The 21,874-nt window shown below is 33.7% G+C and overlaps 3 protein-coding genes and 1 long non-coding RNA gene across 5 annotated transcripts; 3 read left to right on the top strand and 1 right to left on the bottom strand.

The window, feature by feature from the left end:
* Nucleotides 1-170: 170 nt before the first annotated feature.
* On the bottom strand, nt 171-2,021 carry LOC145578761 (uncharacterized). The gene is made up of 3 exons (XR_014098912.1): nt 1,637-2,021; nt 1,184-1,443; nt 171-462 (listed from the first exon to the last, which is right to left on the bottom strand). It is a non-coding gene; the product is annotated as an uncharacterized LOC145578761 (long non-coding RNA).
* A 5,641-nt stretch (nt 2,022-7,662) lies between these two features.
* Nucleotides 7,663-11,637, top strand: LOC145578760 (uncharacterized). Of its 2 annotated transcripts, none has more exons than XM_081636063.1 (3): nt 7,663-7,988; nt 9,790-10,153; nt 10,986-11,636. In XM_081636063.1, the coding sequence occupies exons 2-3, from the start codon at nt 10,103-10,105 to the stop codon at nt 11,427-11,429; spliced, it is 495 nt and encodes a 164-aa protein (XP_081492189.1). In that variant the 5' UTR covers nt 7,663-7,988; nt 9,790-10,102; the 3' UTR covers nt 11,430-11,636. The 2 variants fall into 2 exon arrangements, with proteins under 2 accessions (XP_081492189.1, XP_081492188.1); XM_081636062.1 differs by lacking the exon at nt 7,663-7,988 and adding an exon at nt 9,156-9,386 and having other exon boundaries at nt 10,986-11,637.
* LOC145577682 (uncharacterized) lies at nt 8,648-9,076 on the top strand. Its single transcript, XM_081635157.1, has one exon. The coding sequence runs from the start codon at nt 8,648-8,650 to the stop codon at nt 9,074-9,076; it is 429 nt and encodes a 142-aa protein (XP_081491283.1).
* Nucleotides 11,638-13,481: 1,844 nt separating the features above from the next.
* LOC145577681 (uncharacterized) lies at nt 13,482-16,157 on the top strand. The gene is made up of 6 exons (XM_081635156.1): nt 13,482-13,485; nt 13,977-14,065; nt 14,157-14,230; nt 14,351-14,401; nt 14,707-14,783; nt 15,408-16,157. Exons 1-6 carry the CDS (start codon nt 13,482-13,484, stop codon nt 15,971-15,973), a joined length of 861 nt encoding a protein of 286 aa, XP_081491282.1. The 3' UTR covers nt 15,974-16,157.
* The last annotated feature ends 5,717 nt before the right edge of the window (nt 16,158-21,874 follow it).

Raw genomic sequence — 21,874 nt, 5'->3', positions numbered from 1 at the left:
TTTGTATATGCTTCATAAATATGCATATTATGTTACTAAATATAGTATTAGGCTGCACCCTTCATCAAGAATTCACTTCACAAGATCAAATAAGGTTTCATCTCCCAAAATCATATGAGAATAGGTCTCCTAGACAAGTTTAAAATCATATTATCATTTATCAATGTGGGACACTCACATGCGGACATGTGGTATTAGATGGGGTCAAGTGTGTTTTCACTTTGAACTTTCAAACCTCCAAACATGTTTGTCTAATAAAATAAACTTGGTTTCTACAATTTCCATACAATTTTAGCTTGATCAAGCATCATGCACCAAAGTTCTTATTTCGAGTACATATGATTGAGCTTAATCAACTTTTAAATGTACATATAATCAATTTGTACACTTATTCTTCTCTTCGTGCAAGCCACAAAATCAAATGAGACAAAGTATGGGAAAAGACACAAACAACATACCAACCTGCATGAAGACATTCAATAAAGCATCATAGAAAGCTCTAGAAAGTGATTTGGTCAATTAATATACAAATTATAAATAAATAAGCTACTCAATTACTTTAGTTATAAGTAGATTACAATTTTTATAATACAAAATATATTCTCTTAGTTACTTTAATTTAATTTCTTCACTAATTTCACAAGCTATGTTTTTTAGGTGATCTGTTTATTCCAAAATAAGCTAAATTACGTGTCCAATATAATAATTAGCCAACAATTTGCTTACCAAATTCAAATTCAATAAACAAGCTAAGCTATATTAACAAAATCTATTGGTCTACATAAAATCAATGGCCCTACTCTTTTGACACCTTTATTTGCGGCATTATGGTAAACAATTCAACCAACTAAAGGTTAAAGAGTAGGTAGATAAATGTAAAATTCGAATACCATATGAAATTTCACAAATAAAGATAGATGAGATTTGAATCTAAATGATTAAACTTTAAGAGTATTTATATTTATCAATATCATCTTTTTACACGTGTATATTTTACTTGTACACCTAACAAAGACAATTTTTTGACACCATCATATACGCGTTTTAAATTTTTGCTACAATTAGCATATTTATTTCTCGATAATTGTTCATAATGGAAAAAATGTCACTTTCCAAAATTGACCTTAGACATTCTATCAAAAATAAATTAAAAATAAATTTACAATAAAATACAAAGACATACCAAGATATACTGCGGATTTAAAAGTGTTCCAACCCGAATTTGAAGCATTCCAACAATAACAGAAAAGAAGGCACAATAAATTGATCAGTATCACCAAAAAAAAAACAGATCAAAAACAGCTAATATTAATTAATACAACATAAGAAAATACCATTAAAAAATAAAATAAAATAAAACCTTGTCTTCCTTTCTTCTTCTGTGTATCATTCCAGCAATCTTTATCCCATAAATGTGCTTCATATCTTCCTGTCCACCTATGCCTAACAAAATAATACCTTGATCAATTAGTTACGTGCATGCACCACCAAAAGTTTGGCTCGCTTCAACAAAAAACGTGTCACTTTCCTTTGGGGGGTGCACAAGTAATTTGAAACAGAGGGAGTATAATTAACACAGCATAGGAGTATAGTACCATTAGTACATATACTAAAATACAATCATAATAAAGACTACCTTGTAACACCGCGATAATTGGAGCTACGTTGAAAAGGGGACTCTCTAGGCAAACTTTTCCTTGTTCGCTTAGTTTTCGTGCTCGAAATTTTAACAAAATCATTCGTAGTAGTAGTAGTTGTTTTAGTATTATCTTTAGAGTTGCTCTTTTGATTTCTCTTTGCTGCTTTTGCCATGTTTTTTCTGTTAAGGAAAAGAGAAAAAAAATTAAAAAAATTCTTCAAAAATGGCAAATTGTGAGAGCAGGTAGAAGTTGTTGTAGTGATGAAGGTTTATTTTGGTTTTAAAAAGAGGGGTTAAAAGAGGTAGTGAAGAAATAGAAAAAGAGAGAAGAATTTTGGCATAAGATTTAAGAGTATAGAATTTAGAGTTTATATATATATATTTGTTGTATAACTACCATGGAGATTTTGGGGCCTACGATTCCCATGCATTAGGTGTAAAATACTAAATAGTGAAGTCTAAGTACGGGTGAGTTATTTAAGGAGTAGCATATGATTTAATTTGACTTGTATGCTTCTTTGTCTTTTAGGGATTTCGATTTTTAAAAATATAATTTAGCAAAAAAAAAAAAAAAAAAAAAAAAAAAACTCTTTACAAAGTACTACGTATATATATTTAAAAATATTAAAGATAGTGATTCTTAAAAAGTGACACAGAGTCACAAAGGTTCAATAATGATGTAAGGGAGATTTGATTCTAAAATTTAGGTACCGCCACTCAGTAGGCAATAATTTAACCAACTAAGCTAAATAGCTTGGTATCCAAGACGCAATCTCTAGTATGAAAAGGGATATTGAGAGAAATGGAAACTCCCAACTTCCCGTGATTGAAACTCCCAATTGTTACTATAAGAAGTTTTTATCTAATTTCATATAGTATGAATAATATCGCCTTGTCTAATTAGCATTAAAAACTAGAATATTCAATTCTCACGAATCATAATTGACTATAGTAGGTGTCAATAATAGAGAATTAAGAGAGTTTTAGAGAGAATAGAATCGTCTCATTTCGTATTAGCGTATACACACATATATATACAACCTATCAAGTTAGGGCTCGGAACATGTACACGGCCCAATAGCTATATATACACACTATGGCTTAACACCCCCCCTCAAGTTGGAGCATGCAAATCACAAATGCCCAACTTGCCAAGCAAATACAAGAATTGTGTTTTGTTCAAAGCCTTAGTGAAAATATCCGCTAGTTGATCTGTCGTTTTTACATACGACGGACTAATAATACCATCCTGAATCGCATCGCGTACATAATAGCAATCAACCTCAATGTGTTTAGTACGCTCATGGAAGACCGGATTCCGCGCAATATATAATGCAGATTGACTATCACAAAACAAACTCATGGCGCGCGAATGTGCGACTCCCAAACTCAGAAGAAGAGCCTTCAACCACTTCAGCTCATCGGTGGTTTTAGACATTGAACGAAATTCGGCCTCTGCAGAAGACTTAGCCACAGTATCCTGTTTCTTAGTTTTCCAAGAGATAGGGGAAGAACCAAGAAACACCAACCAACCAGAAATAGAACGTCTCGTCAAAGGACAACTAGCCCAATCCGAATCACACCAACCTGTAATATGCAAATCGCAATCAGAACTCAAAAGAATTCCCTGACCCGGACAACCCTTTAAGTAGCGTACGGTACGAAGAGCGGCCTCCCAATGATCTTGACGCGGTTGTTGCATAAATTGAGACAAGATATGAACCGCATAAGCCAAATCAGGTCTCGTGAAAGATAAATAGATCAAACGACCCACAAGGCGACGATACATTTCCGGATCAGAAATAAGAGGAGACTCCGATTTAGCCAGAGTATGATTCTGCTCAATAGGAGTACCTGCAGGACGTGCCCCTAGCAAACCAGACTCTGCAATAATATCAAGGGTATATTTCCGTTGACATAAAAATATACCCTCCGGACTACGTGCAACCTCAATACCAAGAAAGTACTTCAACACACCCAAATCTTTCATACGAAAACAGTCACTTAGATATGATTTGAATGATGCAATAGCAGAGGAATCATTACCAGACACTATCAAATCATCAACATACACCAGAACACTGAGTTGAATAGACCCAGATTGCAGAGTAAAAAGGGAGTAATCAGAGTATGATTGTATGAAACCGTACCTTTTCAGAGAAGAAGCCAACTTAGAGAACCAACAACGAGGCGCTTGTCGCAACCCATACAAGGACTTTTGAAGCCGAAAAACCATCCCAGATTGAGAACCATGAAAACCAGGGGGAGGCTTCATATAAACCTCCTCATCAAGATCACCGTGTAGAAAGGCATTATGAACATCCATTTGGTGCAATTCCCAATTTTTCGCAGAAGCCACCGCAAGAAAAGCACGAACAGTGACCATTTTTGCCACGGGAGCAAAAGTCTCGTTATAATCGATACCCTCAACCTGATGATTACCAAATATAACAAGACGAGCCTTCAATCGCTCAAGAGTGCCATCAGAATTAAGCTTGACCTTGTAAACCCATCGGCATCCCAAGGCTTTCTTCCCCGGAGGCAACTTGGCCATCACCCAAGTCTTATTATCTTCAAGAGCAGTAATTTCTTTTTGCATTGCCTCTCTCCAACCCTCATGTTTCATTGCCTCATTAAAATTCCGGGGCTCAGTGATTGTATCCACAGCTGCAATAAAAACACGGTGTCGTACAGAAAATTTATCACAATTCACAAAATGTGCTAAAGGGTAGGGAGTACCTGAGGAGCATGGAGTAGACGATGAACGGGTGGAGATAGATGGACTAGAGATAGAATGTGCGACAAAATCCTTATGCCAACCCGGGGCACGGCGGGGGCGTTGAGCACGGTCAAGAGTAGAAGAAGTGGAGTCCGGAGGGGCCTCTGTGCCACCCTCCGGACTGTCAACAGTGGCAGCGACAGAAGACCCCGCAGGGGGGCTGCGGACAGCAGGGACAGCCACAGCACTGCTGCCAACAGCAGCGGTACTCGGGGCAGCAGCAGCCGTGGGTGGGGGCTGCTGCGGGGAGCTGTCGTGAGTGTGGTGATCCGGGGCAAGCTCACCAATCTCGAGCACATGCTCTAGATCATCCAAGAAATCATCATCGACCACATTATCAATGCTAGACAACCCTTCGTCACTCTCATGAGAATCATGCAACTCAACATTATCCATAAATGGGAACTCATTTTCATGAAATTTAATATCACGGGACACAAAGATATCACCCGTCTCCAAATCATACACCTTCCAACCCTTCTTGCCATGAGGGTAACCCACAAAGACACACTTACGACTTCGAGGTGCAAATTTGTCACCCTTAGCTTTTTGGTTATGAACAAAGCAAAGACAGCCAAACACCCTTAACTCATCAAAATTGGGTTCTTTATTAAAGAGGATTTCATAAGGGGTTTTATTAGCAAGTAAGAGGGATGGAGTACGATTAATTAAATAAACCGCCCCAAGGACACATTCTCCCCAAAAAGAAATCGGCAAATTGCCTTGAAACATTAAAGCACGACTAACATTTAGGATATGTTGGTGTTTACGCTCTACCCTCCCATTTTGTTGAGGTGTACCAACACAAGAGGTTTGGAAAAGAATACCATTTTCAGTAAAATATGGGATCATGGGTTTAAATTCAGTGCCATTGTCACTCCGCACACACTTAACATTGACATCAAATTGACACTTAACCATAGCAAAAAAAGAGCAAAAAGAAGAATAAACTTCAGTTTTGTCATTCAATAAATAAACCCAAACACCACGAGAAAAATCATCAACAATCGTCAAGAAATAATGAGCACCACAAGTAGACGCCGTGTTATATGGTCCCCACAAATCACAATGTATCATTTCAAGAATACGACTAGCACGACTATCACTATCAGGAAAACTGGCTCGGGTTTGTTTTGCTAGAGGACAAATTTCACATGCTTTATGTAAACACATAGGAGCAGAACTACCTCGAATAGAAGGAAGCAATTTGACAATTTTCTCCGACGGATGCCCCAAACGACGATGCCACAACTCGAATGTAGAAATGTCCGAACCCGTGAGAGCACACACTTTTGGGAGACGCCGGAAATAATATAGTCCATCTATCCGTTCACCGCCTCCAATTAAGCTCCCCGAGGATTGATCCTGTATAGCACAAAGAGAATTAGTGAATCGGACAAAGCAATTAGAGTCATCAATCAACTTAGACACCGAAATCAAATTGCAATTCAATTGCGGAACAAGTAGAACATTTTCAAGAGCAATGTCATCCGACAGAACAACACGACCCTCCTTAGTAGCCATGGCCTTAGCACCATCGGGAAGACCAACGGGACAAGAGATAATAGAGTGAGCATCTTGTAAAAAATTTTCATTGCCGGTAACATGATGGGATGCACCGGTGTCAATAATCCATGAGAAAGATAGAGAATTAGTAGCCATAGAATTAGTAGTAGGATCAAACACACCCAAAATAGAAGAGGTAGTAGAAGGTGTAGGTAGCCAAGGAAGAGCAGCAGCAACGCAGGAGGCAGCAGCCGCGGGTTGGGGTCGCGGGATATCCCCGCGGCCTGGCAGAGCCTCCTGGGCCGTGACAGTACCCGCGGGACAGGGGCGCAGGCCATCCCCGCGGTCTGGCACAATGTGTGACAGAGCAGTAGACAAAGTAGCAGAAGGCAGGGTAGTAGAAAAAGCAGCAGCAGGTAGAGAGGAAGCGGTAGCCGTTGTCGACGATCGACCATATTTGTTCAACCACCATTCAGGGAGGCCATGAACAAGGAAGCAACCACCATAATCGTGACCCGGACGATTGCAATGAGTACAATATCGTGTCGATTTATCACCACGGTTGGACTGAGAAGGCCTAGTAGTCAGAGTATCATGTTGATCGATGTTGTCGTTCGCCATTGAAAAACAAGAAGCAGAAGTAGTAGAATGATAGAAGCCCACACAACTCAAATTAAATATGCACGCAAACCAAAGCAATAATGTAGCACTGCAAGTCCGCAACGCACACACCACTACGAAGCAACCAAAATTCTTAGAATTAGAAATCACCAGAATTAGGGATTAACCCTTAATTCGAACCAAAAACCAAAAAATAAGATATATTATTGAAATTGATATTGGGGATTAGAATGTAGTATTCAGAAATTGATTTGATTTTAAGGAGTAGAGATTAGAAAAAAAATTATAGTTTTAGGGAGTAGAATTGTATTGGCTCCGATACCATGTCAATAATAGAGAATTAAGAGAGTTTTAGAGAGAATAGAATCGTCTCATTTCGTATTAGCGTATACACACATATATATACAACCTATCAAGTTAGGGCTCGGAACATGTACACGGCCCAATAGCTATATATACACACTATGGCTTAACAGTAGGCTTGATAATTTATCCAGAACTTTTCTATTTTACATGAATTTAAACTTTCTCCGATCTATTAATAAATATATCATATACCCATCATCCATAATTGAATAATTAAAGTAGGTATATATAGAGTTTAAACAAGCAAATAAAATAAAGTGGTATGAATTGAATCAATAATCAACTCACAAAGCTCATCCTCATATATAAACTTTTTCTTGTATCCATTCCTAGCCGACATAGGTTTTAATCATCCGCATAAAGAAATTAAACAATAATATTCAAATTCTTATTTATTTTCACTTTGATACCATCATTGATCATTGTCACTTTGTGTAACTCTACTCACTGTAGTTGAATAAAACTATCATGAAAAAAGGTGTCATTAATTTATATGAAGATAAGATTAACCAAGCCCCCAAATAAAAACTAGTGACTTTGATGTACCACTATGAAAAGTACTAATCTTTGGCTTAAGCTTAGCCATACCAATTCTAATTAAACCAACATTTCGGCCTATACATATACTTTGAATATACACCCTCGTCTAAAGTTATTCGCCACATTTTTCACATCCTTGTTTAAGATATGAAACACACGGTTCTTCAACAGTGTATTCTATTATGGCTTGTTTGGATGGCATGATTTCATTTCAAATTCCGGAATTGGCCCAATCAACCTGTTTGGATATACTTTGAATTTGGGAATTGAAATTGGCCCAAATCCAACATTTTAAAGATAAGAGTATATTTTAATATTTTGAAATTCCAATCTTATACTTGTCATTTCAAATTCTAAAAAGCCCAACTCATTCTATCTCTTATGCTGTCAATGTCGACTTCTCTCTCCTAGGGCTTGTTCCCAATTTTCTCTCTCCTCCATTGTAGCTCCATTAAAGCTCGATCTCCTCCGTCAAAGTGTACCAGCGGCGCACTCTCCTCCATTTTAGCAGATTCCTCCATTGAATCGGCTCCTGAGGTAATTTTTCTTAAATAATCGAATATCAATTTCATAATCTAGGGTTTATTGATAATGTCTGCTGATTTTTTTCGCTCTTTTTTTGTTCATTTTTACTATAAATTGTGTGGTAAAACGCTAGTTTGTCAGCGCACTCTAGGTGTTTGATGAAATGTTAAAGTGAGAAATTGTTTACAAAATAGTATCTTTGCTATCTGAATGTTTGAAATTTGAGTGTTCTTATTTGAAATGCTATGATCAATTGAGTAGAGTAGCTTGGCCAAGAAATTGTTTACAAAAATCATGAGTTTTTATCTACTGGTCTAATCTGTCTCGTTGATGGTTTGATACATAAAACCAAGCATTGAAGTTTGTAGGCCCTTGATAGTACAAACATGCAATAATACTTTGGTAGAGTATAAACTTGTCTTTAGTGTCTTCATTTTTTATGTTATTTCATGGTTCTGTAAATACTCCTATCTTCAAATCTTGCCTTTTCTGTTATTATTCTGTTTTTTTAGTCTGTAGGAGAAATAGTTTTGTTTTCTATTTGTTTTATACTTCTATGGTTGATTAAAATGTTGTTGCTTACAAGTTGTTAGTGATACTATTGAATTGGCTTAAGATAAGCAAAGTTTGAGTTTGGGTATTGTTTATTCTTCCAGCTCATAATTGAAAAGATGTCAGAGGAAGTCTCTTCTCGGGAGTCGCTAAAACGTGTAAGGGATGATGACGAAGATATGGAGTTTATTGTCGTAGTTATAGGTTTTATTATGATAGTAGTAGGTGCATGTTATGGTCAAAAGTATAGGCTTAAGGAGGTAACATGGAATGAGCATGAGCGTGCCTTAACTAGAGCTACTTGGATGAACACTTTAAAAAATGATAGGATTTGTCGAGAGCAATTAAGGCTTGACATAAGGTGTTTTAATAAATTATGTTATATATTGCAAACTAAGGGAGGTTTAAAGACAACAAGAAATGTCACGGTAAAAGAGATAGTTGCATTGTTTCTTCATATTCTTGCCCAAGATTTGAAAAATAGAACAATTCAAGCTATCTTTGCCCGTTCTGGAGAGACCGTGAGTCGTCAATTCCATATAGTTTGAGGTAAAATCAACATGACCTATAGCTTTAACGATATAAATTTCTTTTTATTAGCCTAAGTTATGTATTGTGAAATATAATGCTAGGGTGTTGTTGGAGCTCTTGATGGAACACACATTAAGATGACCGTCCCTATTGAGGATCGTCCTCGATATCGAGATAGGAAAGGTGACCTTAGTACTAATGTCTTAGCGGCTTGTGATTCAAATCTTCGTTTCACATATGTTTTACCTGGTTGGGAAGGGTCCGCATCAGATCCTCGTGTGCTTCGTGATGCGTTAAGGAGGCCTAATGGGCTTAAAATACCAAGAAGTAAGAGTTTAGATTTTTTTTTTCCATCATAACTTAGTTATTTTATATTGAATCTTATATGATTAATCTTATATTTGATAATGCAGACAAATACTTTCTTGTGGATTTGGGCTTTTCAAACTGTGAGGGATTTTTAGCTCCTTACAAAGGAACCCGTTATCATTTAAATTTTTAGCTCCTTACTAGGTCTGCCTTGCATTATTGCATTTGTTTAGTGTTTGAATGTGTTGTGTTTAGTGCTGGAATGTGTTGTGTTTGCCAACATTTATTGCTGATAGATTGACCTAAGTTCTGCATGATACTATATATGCATCACAGATTATTTTTTAGCTGACTTTTTTTTTTTTTTTTTTTTTTTTTGCTTATCTTGGCTGTCTGCTAATGTTTACATTGTGATATTTAGGAACAATGACTTCTAAAAGACAAGGCAAACAACCTATGGGTCCTCCTATTAGAAGAGGATATGTTTCGTGGAATTCAAAAATGGATGAGATACTTACTTCTACATTGTTTGAGCAAATAAATGAAGGGAACAAGGGTGATGGAGATTTTAAGTCACAAGCATATCAAGCCGTGGTTGACAAGTTAAGGGCTGACTTGGGCATGTCTATAACTGTAGATCATGTTAGGAATCGGATTAAGGTTTGGAAGAAGCACTATTCTGTTATTACTGAAATTCGAACTTACACGAAGTTCAAATGGGATGAAAAAAAAAGATGGTGGTGATCCCTGCAGAACAGCTTGCTGATTGGTATACGTACTGTACGGTATGCTTCATTTATTCCTTGTTTCATTGGCTCACTGTATTAAATTTTATGCTGCAAATCCTTGTGGTTGTTAATTGTTTCACTTGCACCTGAAATTTTCCCCTCCCTGCTTGTTATAATCTGTTTTATAACAATTGTTCTTAATTTCATACTGGTAAAATTAGAACTTATGTTAATTTCATCTTGGCATCTGAACACTCACTTTTATGTTCTGCTTCTAGGCTTGTTTTGGCTTTTTGCAAGCTTTTCTTATTTATAGTTGCTGTGAATTATTTATAGTTGATAGTTGCTGTGAATTATTTATAGTTGATACAGGGATGAGTAACTCTTTTCCGTACTAACATAGAAGCATAATTTACCATAAGTTGAAATTTCATTATTTGCTTACCTGATACTTTGTATTAGAACTAAAGACGGTCAGTTGTTATAATCAACTTATAAAGCATTTACTATATCCATTCATTCTCTAAATCACTAGTGGTTGGACTTACCTTTGATTTCCTGTAATCTTGTTATCATTGATTAGCTTAAATAAAACTAAAACATGACAAGTTGATGTTTTGGTCTTTTTTTTTTTCTTAGAAAATGATTTTACAACCACCTTGCTGTGTATATCATCTTAAATTGGTAGCAGTTGGCCAGTAGCTCAGTCTGTTTGGCTTGAGTTTCTGAGATAGCCGTTTTTACTCCAATCTATTTTTCTGAGATGGCCTTAGTAAAGTCAGTTTTTCTGATCTTCTTAAGAGTTGTTGTGATGCTGATTATATGTTAATTTATTGTTGTTTTCTCATTATAGTTTGCCTTACATTGATGTTGATTATTGCTAATGTAGGAAGCTCCCCAAGCCGCTGCATATCAGAATAAATTCATTGAGAATTGGGATGATATATGTGTTTTGTTTGCCTCGGATAGAGCCACTGGTGAAGGAGCTGAGCAGCATGAAGAAGCTGCTGCAGCAATGGAGAATGAAAATGATAATGCAAGTACATCAGAAACACCTTCCGGAGAATCAAACAAAAGGTTAAAAAGGGATCGTCTTGCAGATGCTGTGAGTAGCTTTGCCGAATCTTTCAAGGAGTACGTGATGAGTAAATCAACAAGGCCAACTAGTCAAGAAATCTACAAGGAGGTGTCTAGTGTACTTGGAATATCTCGACACCAAGTTTTGAGGGCGGTTAAGAGATTCGTAAATGGCACCCTTGATGAGTTTGACATGCTGAAAAATTTACCCGATGATCAAAAATTAGATTGGATCATTTTGTGTATAGATGAGTAGTAGTGTTGTAAGTTTAGAGATAATTAGAGTTAAGTTGGAACTTAGTTATTGAAATTTAGAATTTGGAATTCCATTGTTTTTCCCAAACAACAACTAGAATTTGAAATTCTAGAATTGAAATTCTCTTGTTTCCCAAACAGGTATTTGAATTTGAAATCCTAAATTTGAAATTATCATATTTCCCAAACACATGATTTGAATTTGAAATGTAGAATTTCAATTTCGGAATTTGAATTTTATTATTTGAAATGAAATTCGCATATCCAAACGCAACCTAAAGGAATTTATGAATATGAACCATAAAAACATGGTTTTGTTGGTCTAACTACTTAGATATAACATATACTTCTTCCGTTTTTTTTAGTTGACCCCATTTGACTTTTACACTATTCACATATTACACTTTGACTCACTTTTATGACTTATAAATATAATAAAATATAGTCATGTAGGATCTTGTTTGAATCGTCTATATGTATATTTTATTAATATCCACTTTTTATAATTTTATAATGTTGATAATTGAAGTTATTAAGCGTTAAAAATACTCGTTGACAAGCATGATAATAGAAAGGTATCAACTAACAAAAACAAAGGAAGTACTTTTTTTGGTAAATATAGAAAGTTTATATTGGAGAGCAATAGCGATTAAATCATGTGGTTCTTGCACAACAAAAAGAGATTATCTAGTTGAATTAAATCATAATTTTTGTGTGCTCGATTCTAGTGTTGGACGTGATTATAATGGAAATTGACTTGTGAATGGTCACTCAAGAGTGACTAGGCTCATGATGATCTTTATATGTCGAGTCTTTTTTTCACTCAGTAGTGGATAGTACTACACTACTACCTGATGATAAAAAGATAATTTGTCGAATTTTGTGTGGTGGATATCTTATTCAATTCTATTTTAAACTATAGGAGCAAATATTGAACAATTTAAAAATGATTATCTTATTTCTCACATACTTGTATTAAGAAAGTGATGTTGAGATTAAGGGTATCATACGGTTGTTTTAGTATAAAACTGTAAGTGATTAAACTTGTTCCTTTTTATTAGGTTGCATAAGCTTATTTTATTTTTTTTATTTTTAAAAAGTATTGCTTTAGGGGTTTACAAAAATGTGGACCACTTCTTATATAGTTTCCAAATTTCACATTTTGTGGGGATTAGTGGGCTCCCAATAATACAAAAACATAATGTTCTACTTCAACTACTAATCTTGTTGTCAATCCTTTTACTCGACCAACGTAACTTAAACAAGCTACATGATCACACTCGTTTAACTTTTAATGCATAAGTTGATAACTTGATCATAATGAAGCAAAAAGATGGATGGCCCTATTTTCATTAATATTGATAAAAATTAATCTAAAGAAAACTTGATCCAAGTTAACACACATCTCAAAAAAGATTAATAGTGAATTTAAACTGTTGCAATTCATGCTTAGAAAGTAAGCTTGGTCAACCTTAACAATGAAATTGTTTAACAATTTTAACATCACACAGTGAGTGGGTCCAACAAAATTAGTTTGACATTAAGTATCTATTTAATACATGTACATAATAGTCATAATGATATTGTTTGATACTCATGAGATTACGTTTTATCTGATCTACATCAATGTACTATGCTTTAGTCTCTTCAATCATCAAGAAAATAGTCTTTAATTTAGAGCTATATCACCAATATTAGGTTTAAGTTTGGGGAGAAAAGTCAATTAGAATTGTTAGTGTTGAATAATACTTGTTCATTATGATTAGACTCTTTGAGTTTATCTTATTTTCATCATTTGCTCTAATAGGTACTAAAGTTTATCTTCGTATTTAATTATTTACAAATTAAATCTAAAGCAAAGTACACAAAACTATATATATTGACTAATTGACATATATCAAACTAGAAGTAAACTATGAAGTACCAATAAAACAAATATCACTAATTGTGATAACAGTGTGATAAATGAGAACTGAGAAATGATAACATCCAAGTGTTATGATTAGAAATTAATGTTGTGTACAAGTAAATACTAGATGTCACTCTTAATTAAATGGGTTCATTTGCCTCCACCCATTATTCTCATTATTAAAAAAAAGTATTGAACCCTAACTTGACTTGAAAAAAATAAAAAAAAAAAAATCTTGATGGGGTATTTTTAGAATTGATACATAGAAGATGTGCGTAAGGTAAGGATTATATCCTTACATTCCGGTTATATACATATAAGATGTGCGTAAGGTAAGGATGTTCTCTTTCCTTTTCCATTCCCATCCACTTTGTATTCGTAAACCTATAACTACTCAACAAATCAGTTACAAAGTCCATGTCCTATTTGTGTTCGTAAACTTATAACTAACCGTCTTAAAATAAATATCAAAGACTCATCTTTTTGGAAAATAAAAAGTGTCTTTTTTAGATTACTATTAATACTCCCTTCGTCTTAAATTATTATGATCAATAATCAGAGCATCTATATATATTATCTACTCGAGTTTAATTATATATTATATTCTTATTAACACTACTGGTCAATTTGGTTGATTAGGTGCTTATGATGATGAATCAACAGCTGCGCGAGCTTACGACTTGGCAGCACTAAAATATTGGGGCAAAAATACCATTTTAAATTTTTCAGTAAGACATTTATTCTACTCTTTTTATTTTAAAAAATAAAATATATAATCATAGATTTGATTATTCACTTACTTTTTATATGTAAATGTAGCTATCAACTTATGAGAATGAGATGAAGGAGATGGATGGTTTGTCAAGAGAAGAATATTTAGGATCACTAAGAAGGTATGAAATAATGTTATTTTTTTATGTTTGTTTGTTTTGAATTTTTGTTTGTACTAATATGGTATGGAGGAACGTTTTCATAAACGATTATATAATTAAAAATATTTGTTTACATTTCAGAAAAAGTAACGGTTTTTCAAGAGGGGTGTCAAAATATAGAGGAGTTGCAAGGTAATTAACATAAGCACGCTTTCTATTACATTGACTAAGGTCATGTTTGACAATTAGCTTTTAGAGTCAATTCTGATCATAGCTCGACTTGATTAGAATGCCCGACCTATTTCTAGGGTGTGCTAGGCCCAAATTCTACAATGTTTTCAACTTAATTTGGGTCTTGCATGCCTAATACGAGTAGGTTAAACACCTAATCAAAAGCGGACTAATCTATGGCTTTGCCTAACCTAATTCACGATCAACTCTACCCACCAAAAGAGGCTAATTACATGGATATTAATTTTTTGGGGGTGTTTGTTCAGACATCACCACAATGGAAGATGGGAAGCTCGGATTGGCAGGGTGCTTGGCAATAAATATCTTTATCTCGGGACATATGGTACCTCTCTCTTGTACATTATGTTCATCTTTTTGCTATTTCATAATTAATTTTATATACTTTCTTGACTTTTTTCTCCACACTACTTTTATAGCCTAAAAAAGAAGTTAGACCATGTTTTCTCATTTATAGCTCAATCACTTTCTGTCAAATAGTTTCCACGTACATTTAATGAATATAAGTGTAACCCCATTATTTTAATTTTTTTTTTCTCCATAATTAATACGTATGGGCTATTCTATATAATCAACTAATTTGTAGTTTATAATCAATAATCATCAATCAAGTATCTTAGTTGGTTAAAGAAATTGTATATCGTATACTCTAATTATAATATATAAGACCGTCTAATAACCGGATCAAAGAGGATCTATTCCATCCTACTTAGACTCAATAATAATGAATAATGTAGCAAATCTTGCCAATAATGTCATTGTCACTTAGTTAGAGAAGTTCAACAACTTCAACGGTTACATAATATATATGATAATATTCCATCAAATTTATTTATTTATTTATAATAACATCAAATCTTTCCAACTCTCAACTAATTAAATTACACACCTATTTATTTAGTTTAATTTTTTGTACTTATAACTATTCATTTTTGTTGTCATAAAACAGCTACACAAGAAGAGGCAGCAACAGCCTATGATATTGCAGCAATTCAATATAGGGGACTCAATGCTGTCACAAACTTTGACCTTAGCCGTTACATTAATTTGGACAAACCAAACATTTCATGTGATGATGATCAAGATCAACCAATAAGCCCTACTAATAATAATAATAATAATAATGTTGTTCAGCCAAGCAATTCCAAGCTAGTGGAGGATAGTAGTGGTTCAACTTGTAGTAGCAATCAAAGCTTGTTATTAGAATGCACATCATCAATTGAGCAAATTATCCATGATCAAGTAGATGATGCTATTAGCATCGACGAATTATTATGGAGCAGTCATCAACAACCAACAGTTGATTGTTCGTCTACATTGCTAGGTTTCAATAATGAATATGATGACTTGTTGCAATATAATGTGACAAATGATAATCTATATTCGTGTGTGGATGGTCATCAAGGTGGTGGTTCTATCGATGATGTAGGAAACAATGAAAAAGATTTCTTCAGTGATCTTAGCTCGCTTTTATGTGATTTTGATATTATGGAGGCCGAACAAATTGAGATGTGAATGCATTTCTAGCACACAATGTTACGATTGAAGGTGATTGATACATAATGCATGGGGTTTTATCAAGATTTCAACATTTATACTATACACTATCCTAATTCAATTCCTAAATAGCATAGGTAGTCACATTATTTATTATGTTTGGTACATATTGAACAATACTATATGTGTTTTTTTTTTCTTTTTTTTTTTTTTTTTTTTTTTTTTGAAAAAGGTTGGTTATTATTGCATTTTTTCCCCAGATAAGGCAAATGCAAAGGGGACAATTTTTTTAATTAGCAAATGAGCTGAGTAATTCTTTTTTATTATTATTATTATTATTAAATTGATTGTCAATATCTCTTATATTATCAGCCCCTTCTTATTTTTTTTATTTTTTTTTTTAATTAGCAGATGAGTTGTTCATTGTTCATTGTTCATTGTTCATTGTTCATTGTTCATTGTTCAAGGCAATAGGTTGTTCCTTGTTGTAATATTCTAGAGACCTTTAGTGCTCTCTTGTTAAAACTTGGTAGGAATAATGTGGAGAACTTTAAAAGCGTTATACATAGGATGGCCTTGTAAAGTGCAACTCTCTAAGCCATAGAAGCTTCTAGAATAAGGCCAAGAGGCATATAAGTATGCATGTAATGGAGGCTCATTTGGAAACAATTCTAGTTCCACTAAAAGCATACAAGCTGTTTGATAACAATTCTACTCTCTCTTTGTTGCCTTTGTTACCTTGTTACATAGGGCCTGTTCACATTTACTTAATTTCAATTCAATTTAGTTCACAGTTCAGCTCCAATCAGTTCAGTTCAGTTCAGCTCCTAATTTCCCCCTCTCATAAAATATTCATTTCAGCTCCAATCAGTTCAGTTCAGTTCAGCTCAGCTCAATTCAGTAAATGTGAACGGGCCCATAGTCATTTTCGAAGCTATATATATAACAAAAGTAGTGGTGCCTTAACTTATCTTCCGATAGGGGCAGAGTGGGGATGAAGTGAAAAAAGTTAGCGTGGCATAAAGCGAGACATTTTTTACATGTCTTATCATTAAATTAGCTTAGCAAATTACTATAATCATGTAGATAAAAAGAAAAAGGAAATTTTTACAATTACCACCTATTATTGTTTCCATTTTAGCAATTACCACCTACTATTATTTTTTTTGAAAATTACCACCAACTTTTTTCTTAAACACCAAAAGTTCCCACCTAGTTGGCTTTCAACCACCTTATGACGTCATGTGAGCCACATATAATACCTTCCCTCCCTTTTTCCTTCTCATTTCTTATTTCTCATCCGATACTTCACTCTCAGATTCAATTTTTCGCTGAAAGAAATCGAAATGTAAAATAGAATACCGATGGATTTCTCACTTTCCCTTTCTCGCAACGAACCCTACGGTGGTTATCGCTCAGCAAACTACCAATGAGGCGTCAATATCGACCTGTCTTTCTCTCTGCTTGTGTTTGACTCTGTATCTTCTTTTATCTGATTTTTTTTTTTTAAGTTTCCATTTTCTTCTTTTCAAATCTTTCACTTAATGATGTTTAATTTATTTTAATATTTTTTTAATATAAAATATAATTCAATTGATTATTTTGTGTGGAGTAGGCTGAATGTTATATTATGTATATTTTTTTATTTTACATTGAATTTATTGTAAGTGAAAAATAAGATTTCCGGAAGTGTTAATGGGTAAACATCTATATACTGTTCAGTGAGCGAAAGTGGCACTCTCCCTGTGTGAAATATGTTACTAAATTAATTAATTAATATTTTAAAAAGTTATTGTAACACCCCCAAATCTCCCTCTACGAAAATACTAGTATAATACGTATAATTATACCGTAGAGATAGACTTAGGCGTATTACCGCCGCGTGATTACGCAAGGCTACTCAAAATACTTAACTCAATAACAAAACTTGCAGCGGAAACTCAATTTTCTTTTATTAATACTTATAAAAATAGTAACATTGTTATGAGTATTCAAGAATAAAGACAAGACCAACATTCCTAAACTAGGTGAAACCATTCCCGGGACTCCACATGCTCAATCATGACTCCACCTGAAAATAGTCAACACTGCTTACCATTACGGTAAATAGGGCGAACCAAAACAAATAGGAAATACGGATTAGCAAAATATGCTAAGTACGATAAGTGCAAGATAATGTAAACTCAATTTATTTGCAAACATGCTTTCAAAATCAATTCCAATAATTAATCCAATAATTTCAAACTCATGATTCAAAACCAATTCTCAATATTCAAATCCCAATAATCAATAAAACCAATTCCAATTATTTTAAAATCAATTAAACCAATTTAACCAATTCCTCTCCCAAGTGTGCACACCCCCCAAGCTAGTCTCCTTATGTAACAAGGCTATTCTTGAGGAAAGACCCGGTCATACAAAGTCCAAGGCCTTATCAATAAACCAAATCCGCATAGTGGGATTACCAACATGCTTATAAAGCATTAATAATAATAATTCAATGGTTCAATAAATCCTTTTAATATCCAATAAATTCCAATATAATTCAAACTCTTTTTTAATAATTCCACATACTTTGAAAATCAAAACCTTTTAAATAGATACTTGAGAATAAAATCTCATATTAATAACTTTTCAAAATCAATAACTTTTCCTTGAAAAACTTTTTATTAATTTCAACAAACCTTTTAAAATCAATTCCTTTATTTAAACATGATAAGTAATCCAAACCATTCAAAACATGATTTAAAAATCAATCATTCAAAATACTTTTATTAAAATCAATACCTTCAAACATAATTTATTTCAAAATCATAATTCAAATCAATTTAATTCAATCATCATAAAATCATTCAAAACATGTTATTCAAACCAATCACTTTTAAAGGTATCTAGCCACCTAAACGTACCTTGATCCTTGCAAGAAAAACCACACAAAAAGAACCTCAAGAACCTTGATTCCGAATATCAATCAACACTTCGCACTTTCAAAGTTCAATCACGAATACACCTTGCAAATAACATAACCATCAGGTTATCACAACATAAACTTAAATCTAATGTGCATGGGCTATAAAAACTCTTTTAAAATAATACTTTAATATAAAATTATAACTTATTTGTATTTTAGAAAACTAACCATGAAGAAGATAAAAGAATAGGATTAAAGAGAATTGGATTTTCGTAGGAAAGAATAGGCAGAATTTTCAGAGGTCATAACTCCTTCAATATAACTCCGAATTGGGTGATTCTTGAGCCTAACCTCAAGGATTTTTTGAGAGGAACAATCTTCTGTGAAACGTCAATACCCCAAAAACTGACCAGAAGTACCCGAAAACTGGCTTCAAAGGTATACGGGATAATATTTGTACGAAAAGAGGAGAAGAAAAATATGAAAAGGTTTAGGGAAAATAAGAATAAGAGAGAAAAAGAGAATTGAGTTTTGGTGTGAAGAATATGAGAGGTATGAAGGGGTATTTATAGGCTCATGAATGAGGGAATTATGGTAGGAGAATGTAGGAAGAATTATGGTAAAAAGTATTAAGGAAATTACTTGGAGAAATGAGTAAAAGAATTAAGGAAAGTTTGGATATTAAGGTGATTGTGTATACTTGAATATGGAATGTATGTATGTCATGAAAAATAATAAGGAAATTAGAATTACTTGGGGAATAATTAAGAAGAATGAATGGCAAGAAAATATGATGATTAGATATTAAAAAGATGGAGAATTAGAATTAAGGAAAATAACAGATTTTGGGGAGATAATTAAAAATATAATTTACCAAAATAAGTCACCCAAAAATCCATCATGGTGGCTTTAGATATTTAGGGAATTAATTTGCTAGTTTTAAGGAATTAAAAATAATTGTGTAAATAACATTTATTGTATAAAATAATTAATTAATAAAATTCCAATTATTCACTAAATAAAATAACTAAGAAAATCAGATTTTCTACACATAGAAAATCCGAAAATCATAGTTAATAATTTAGGAATTTTCGGCCCCTTTAAATAAATAATAAAATATAATTTTGTTTAATTAAAATATCCGAAATATATATAAATAATCCGATTTTTTAAAATAAAATAAATGGATAATAAATCTTATCCAAAAATCCAAAAATAATAATTAAGTTTTAAAATACTTTTGGAGCCAAAATTCAAATATCACTTTGGCTCCAAAATTCAAATAGAAAAATAAATTACTTAAGATACTCTTTTTAGAAAATACTAATTAATTAGAAAATACATTTCAAAAATACGGGGTATTGTAGTTATTCTCATTATTAACCCTCTATCATTTATTTTTTCCTTTAATAAATTGCAAACAAAAAAAAAAAAAAAAACCATATATTATCTTTGATAATCATGAATTATTCACAAATTTTCATATGTGTTTGGACACACAGTGTGACCTTCTATCATGGAGGTTACTTCGTTAGTCAGTGTTATAGGGGTTATTGGGTTTCTCCTCCATTCTCCCGCCCACACCTTACCCCGACACCATAAACCCCCACAACCCTCCCTTTCCTATTACCACCTTTAGCTTTCTTTCTCTACTCTTTAATTTCTCTCCTGCCACTGCTCCTCCTACTTTAATCCTTCACTCTCCTCTCCCCTCCCACCACCACCATGATGTCCGCAAACTTCATCCACTACTGCTTTAATGGCAGCTACTCCTCCATTCTCCATTACTCCTCCGGTGAACATTACCTTTTCTCTATCCTCAACTCCAACTCCTCTATCTTCCCTCACCCTGAATCCTTCAACCTCCTTATTTCTCTCCGCCTCCTTCACGACGAAGAGGATTAAGTTAAGGTTAGAGTTGGTATTGAGGTGGAGAAAAGGGGAGTGGGGGTGAGGGTGGGGAAATCGAGGTGGGGTTGGGGTGTCAGGGTAGGGTTGGCCAGCGGGAAAGGAAGCCTAGGTGCTGGCAGTAGACTGAGTAGAGTGGGAGAGGAGAGGTAGCTCAGTTGGTGGGGAAGGGTGGGTTTTTTTTTTTTTTTTTTTTTGAAAAGTTATTTAATTATTATAAAACTAACCATGGGTGTTTTAATTAAAATAGCTACTTCAATTCCTCCATTTTTAATTAGATGCATCACTTTTTTTAAAATAGAAGTTTTAACGTAGATGCATCACTTTCCCTTTAAGTTAATACATTTTCTCTATTTCTCTTCTATCACATAGGCTATTTATTTGTTCTCTCTACATCTCTCTACACCAAAAATTGCCTAGTAATCCGCATTTATAATAGTTATGAAACAATTAGAGGTTGGGTGGGGCATGGGGCTGGCGGCGAGGAGGGTGGCTGGTTGGTTTTTTTTTTTTTTTTTTTTTTTTTTTTTTTTAATAAATAAAATATTTTAAAGAACCAATCAAAGGCTGTCATGTGGCATAACTAGCCTTAATGGCTAATAGAGTTAACCGCCTTTAGTCATTTGGGTATTTGGTGACATTTTGTTAAACTTAGGGGTATATGGTAAATTTGAGAATTTTCATGGGCATATGATGAATAAACAAATTATTTATGGGTATATGGCGAATAAACCGTTTACAAATAGTATTCCAAATACGAAATGATCTAAGAAGTAACTTCGTAAACAAATCTCTTCATATTCAAGTTATTGTATTAGATACCAATTTTTTACTTCACAATGAGATTTGTATTAGATAGTGGAAAGCCCCACATCACTTGAAATATGAAGTTTAAGAGTTGAAAGTAATATAACAGCGAAATCTACATAGTAGGACAATTATTTAAAAATTCACCAAAATAATATGAAATAAATAACAATCATTCTAGAACGGAGAAAGAACATTACAAAGACCAATCGATCCGAAGTCGAAGCACACATAGACGCATAGTGGTGCTTGCTTCTAAACATCTTAAACAAGCAAAAAAACCGCGATAAAAA

The sequence above is a fragment of the Chenopodium album genome, chromosome 14, assembly GCF_948465745.1.
Source record: "Chenopodium album chromosome 14, dcCheAlbu1.1, whole genome shotgun sequence".
Lineage (NCBI taxonomy): Eukaryota > Viridiplantae > Streptophyta > Magnoliopsida > Caryophyllales > Amaranthaceae > Chenopodium > Chenopodium album.
This window is presented reverse-complemented; position numbering and strand designations above follow the sequence as displayed.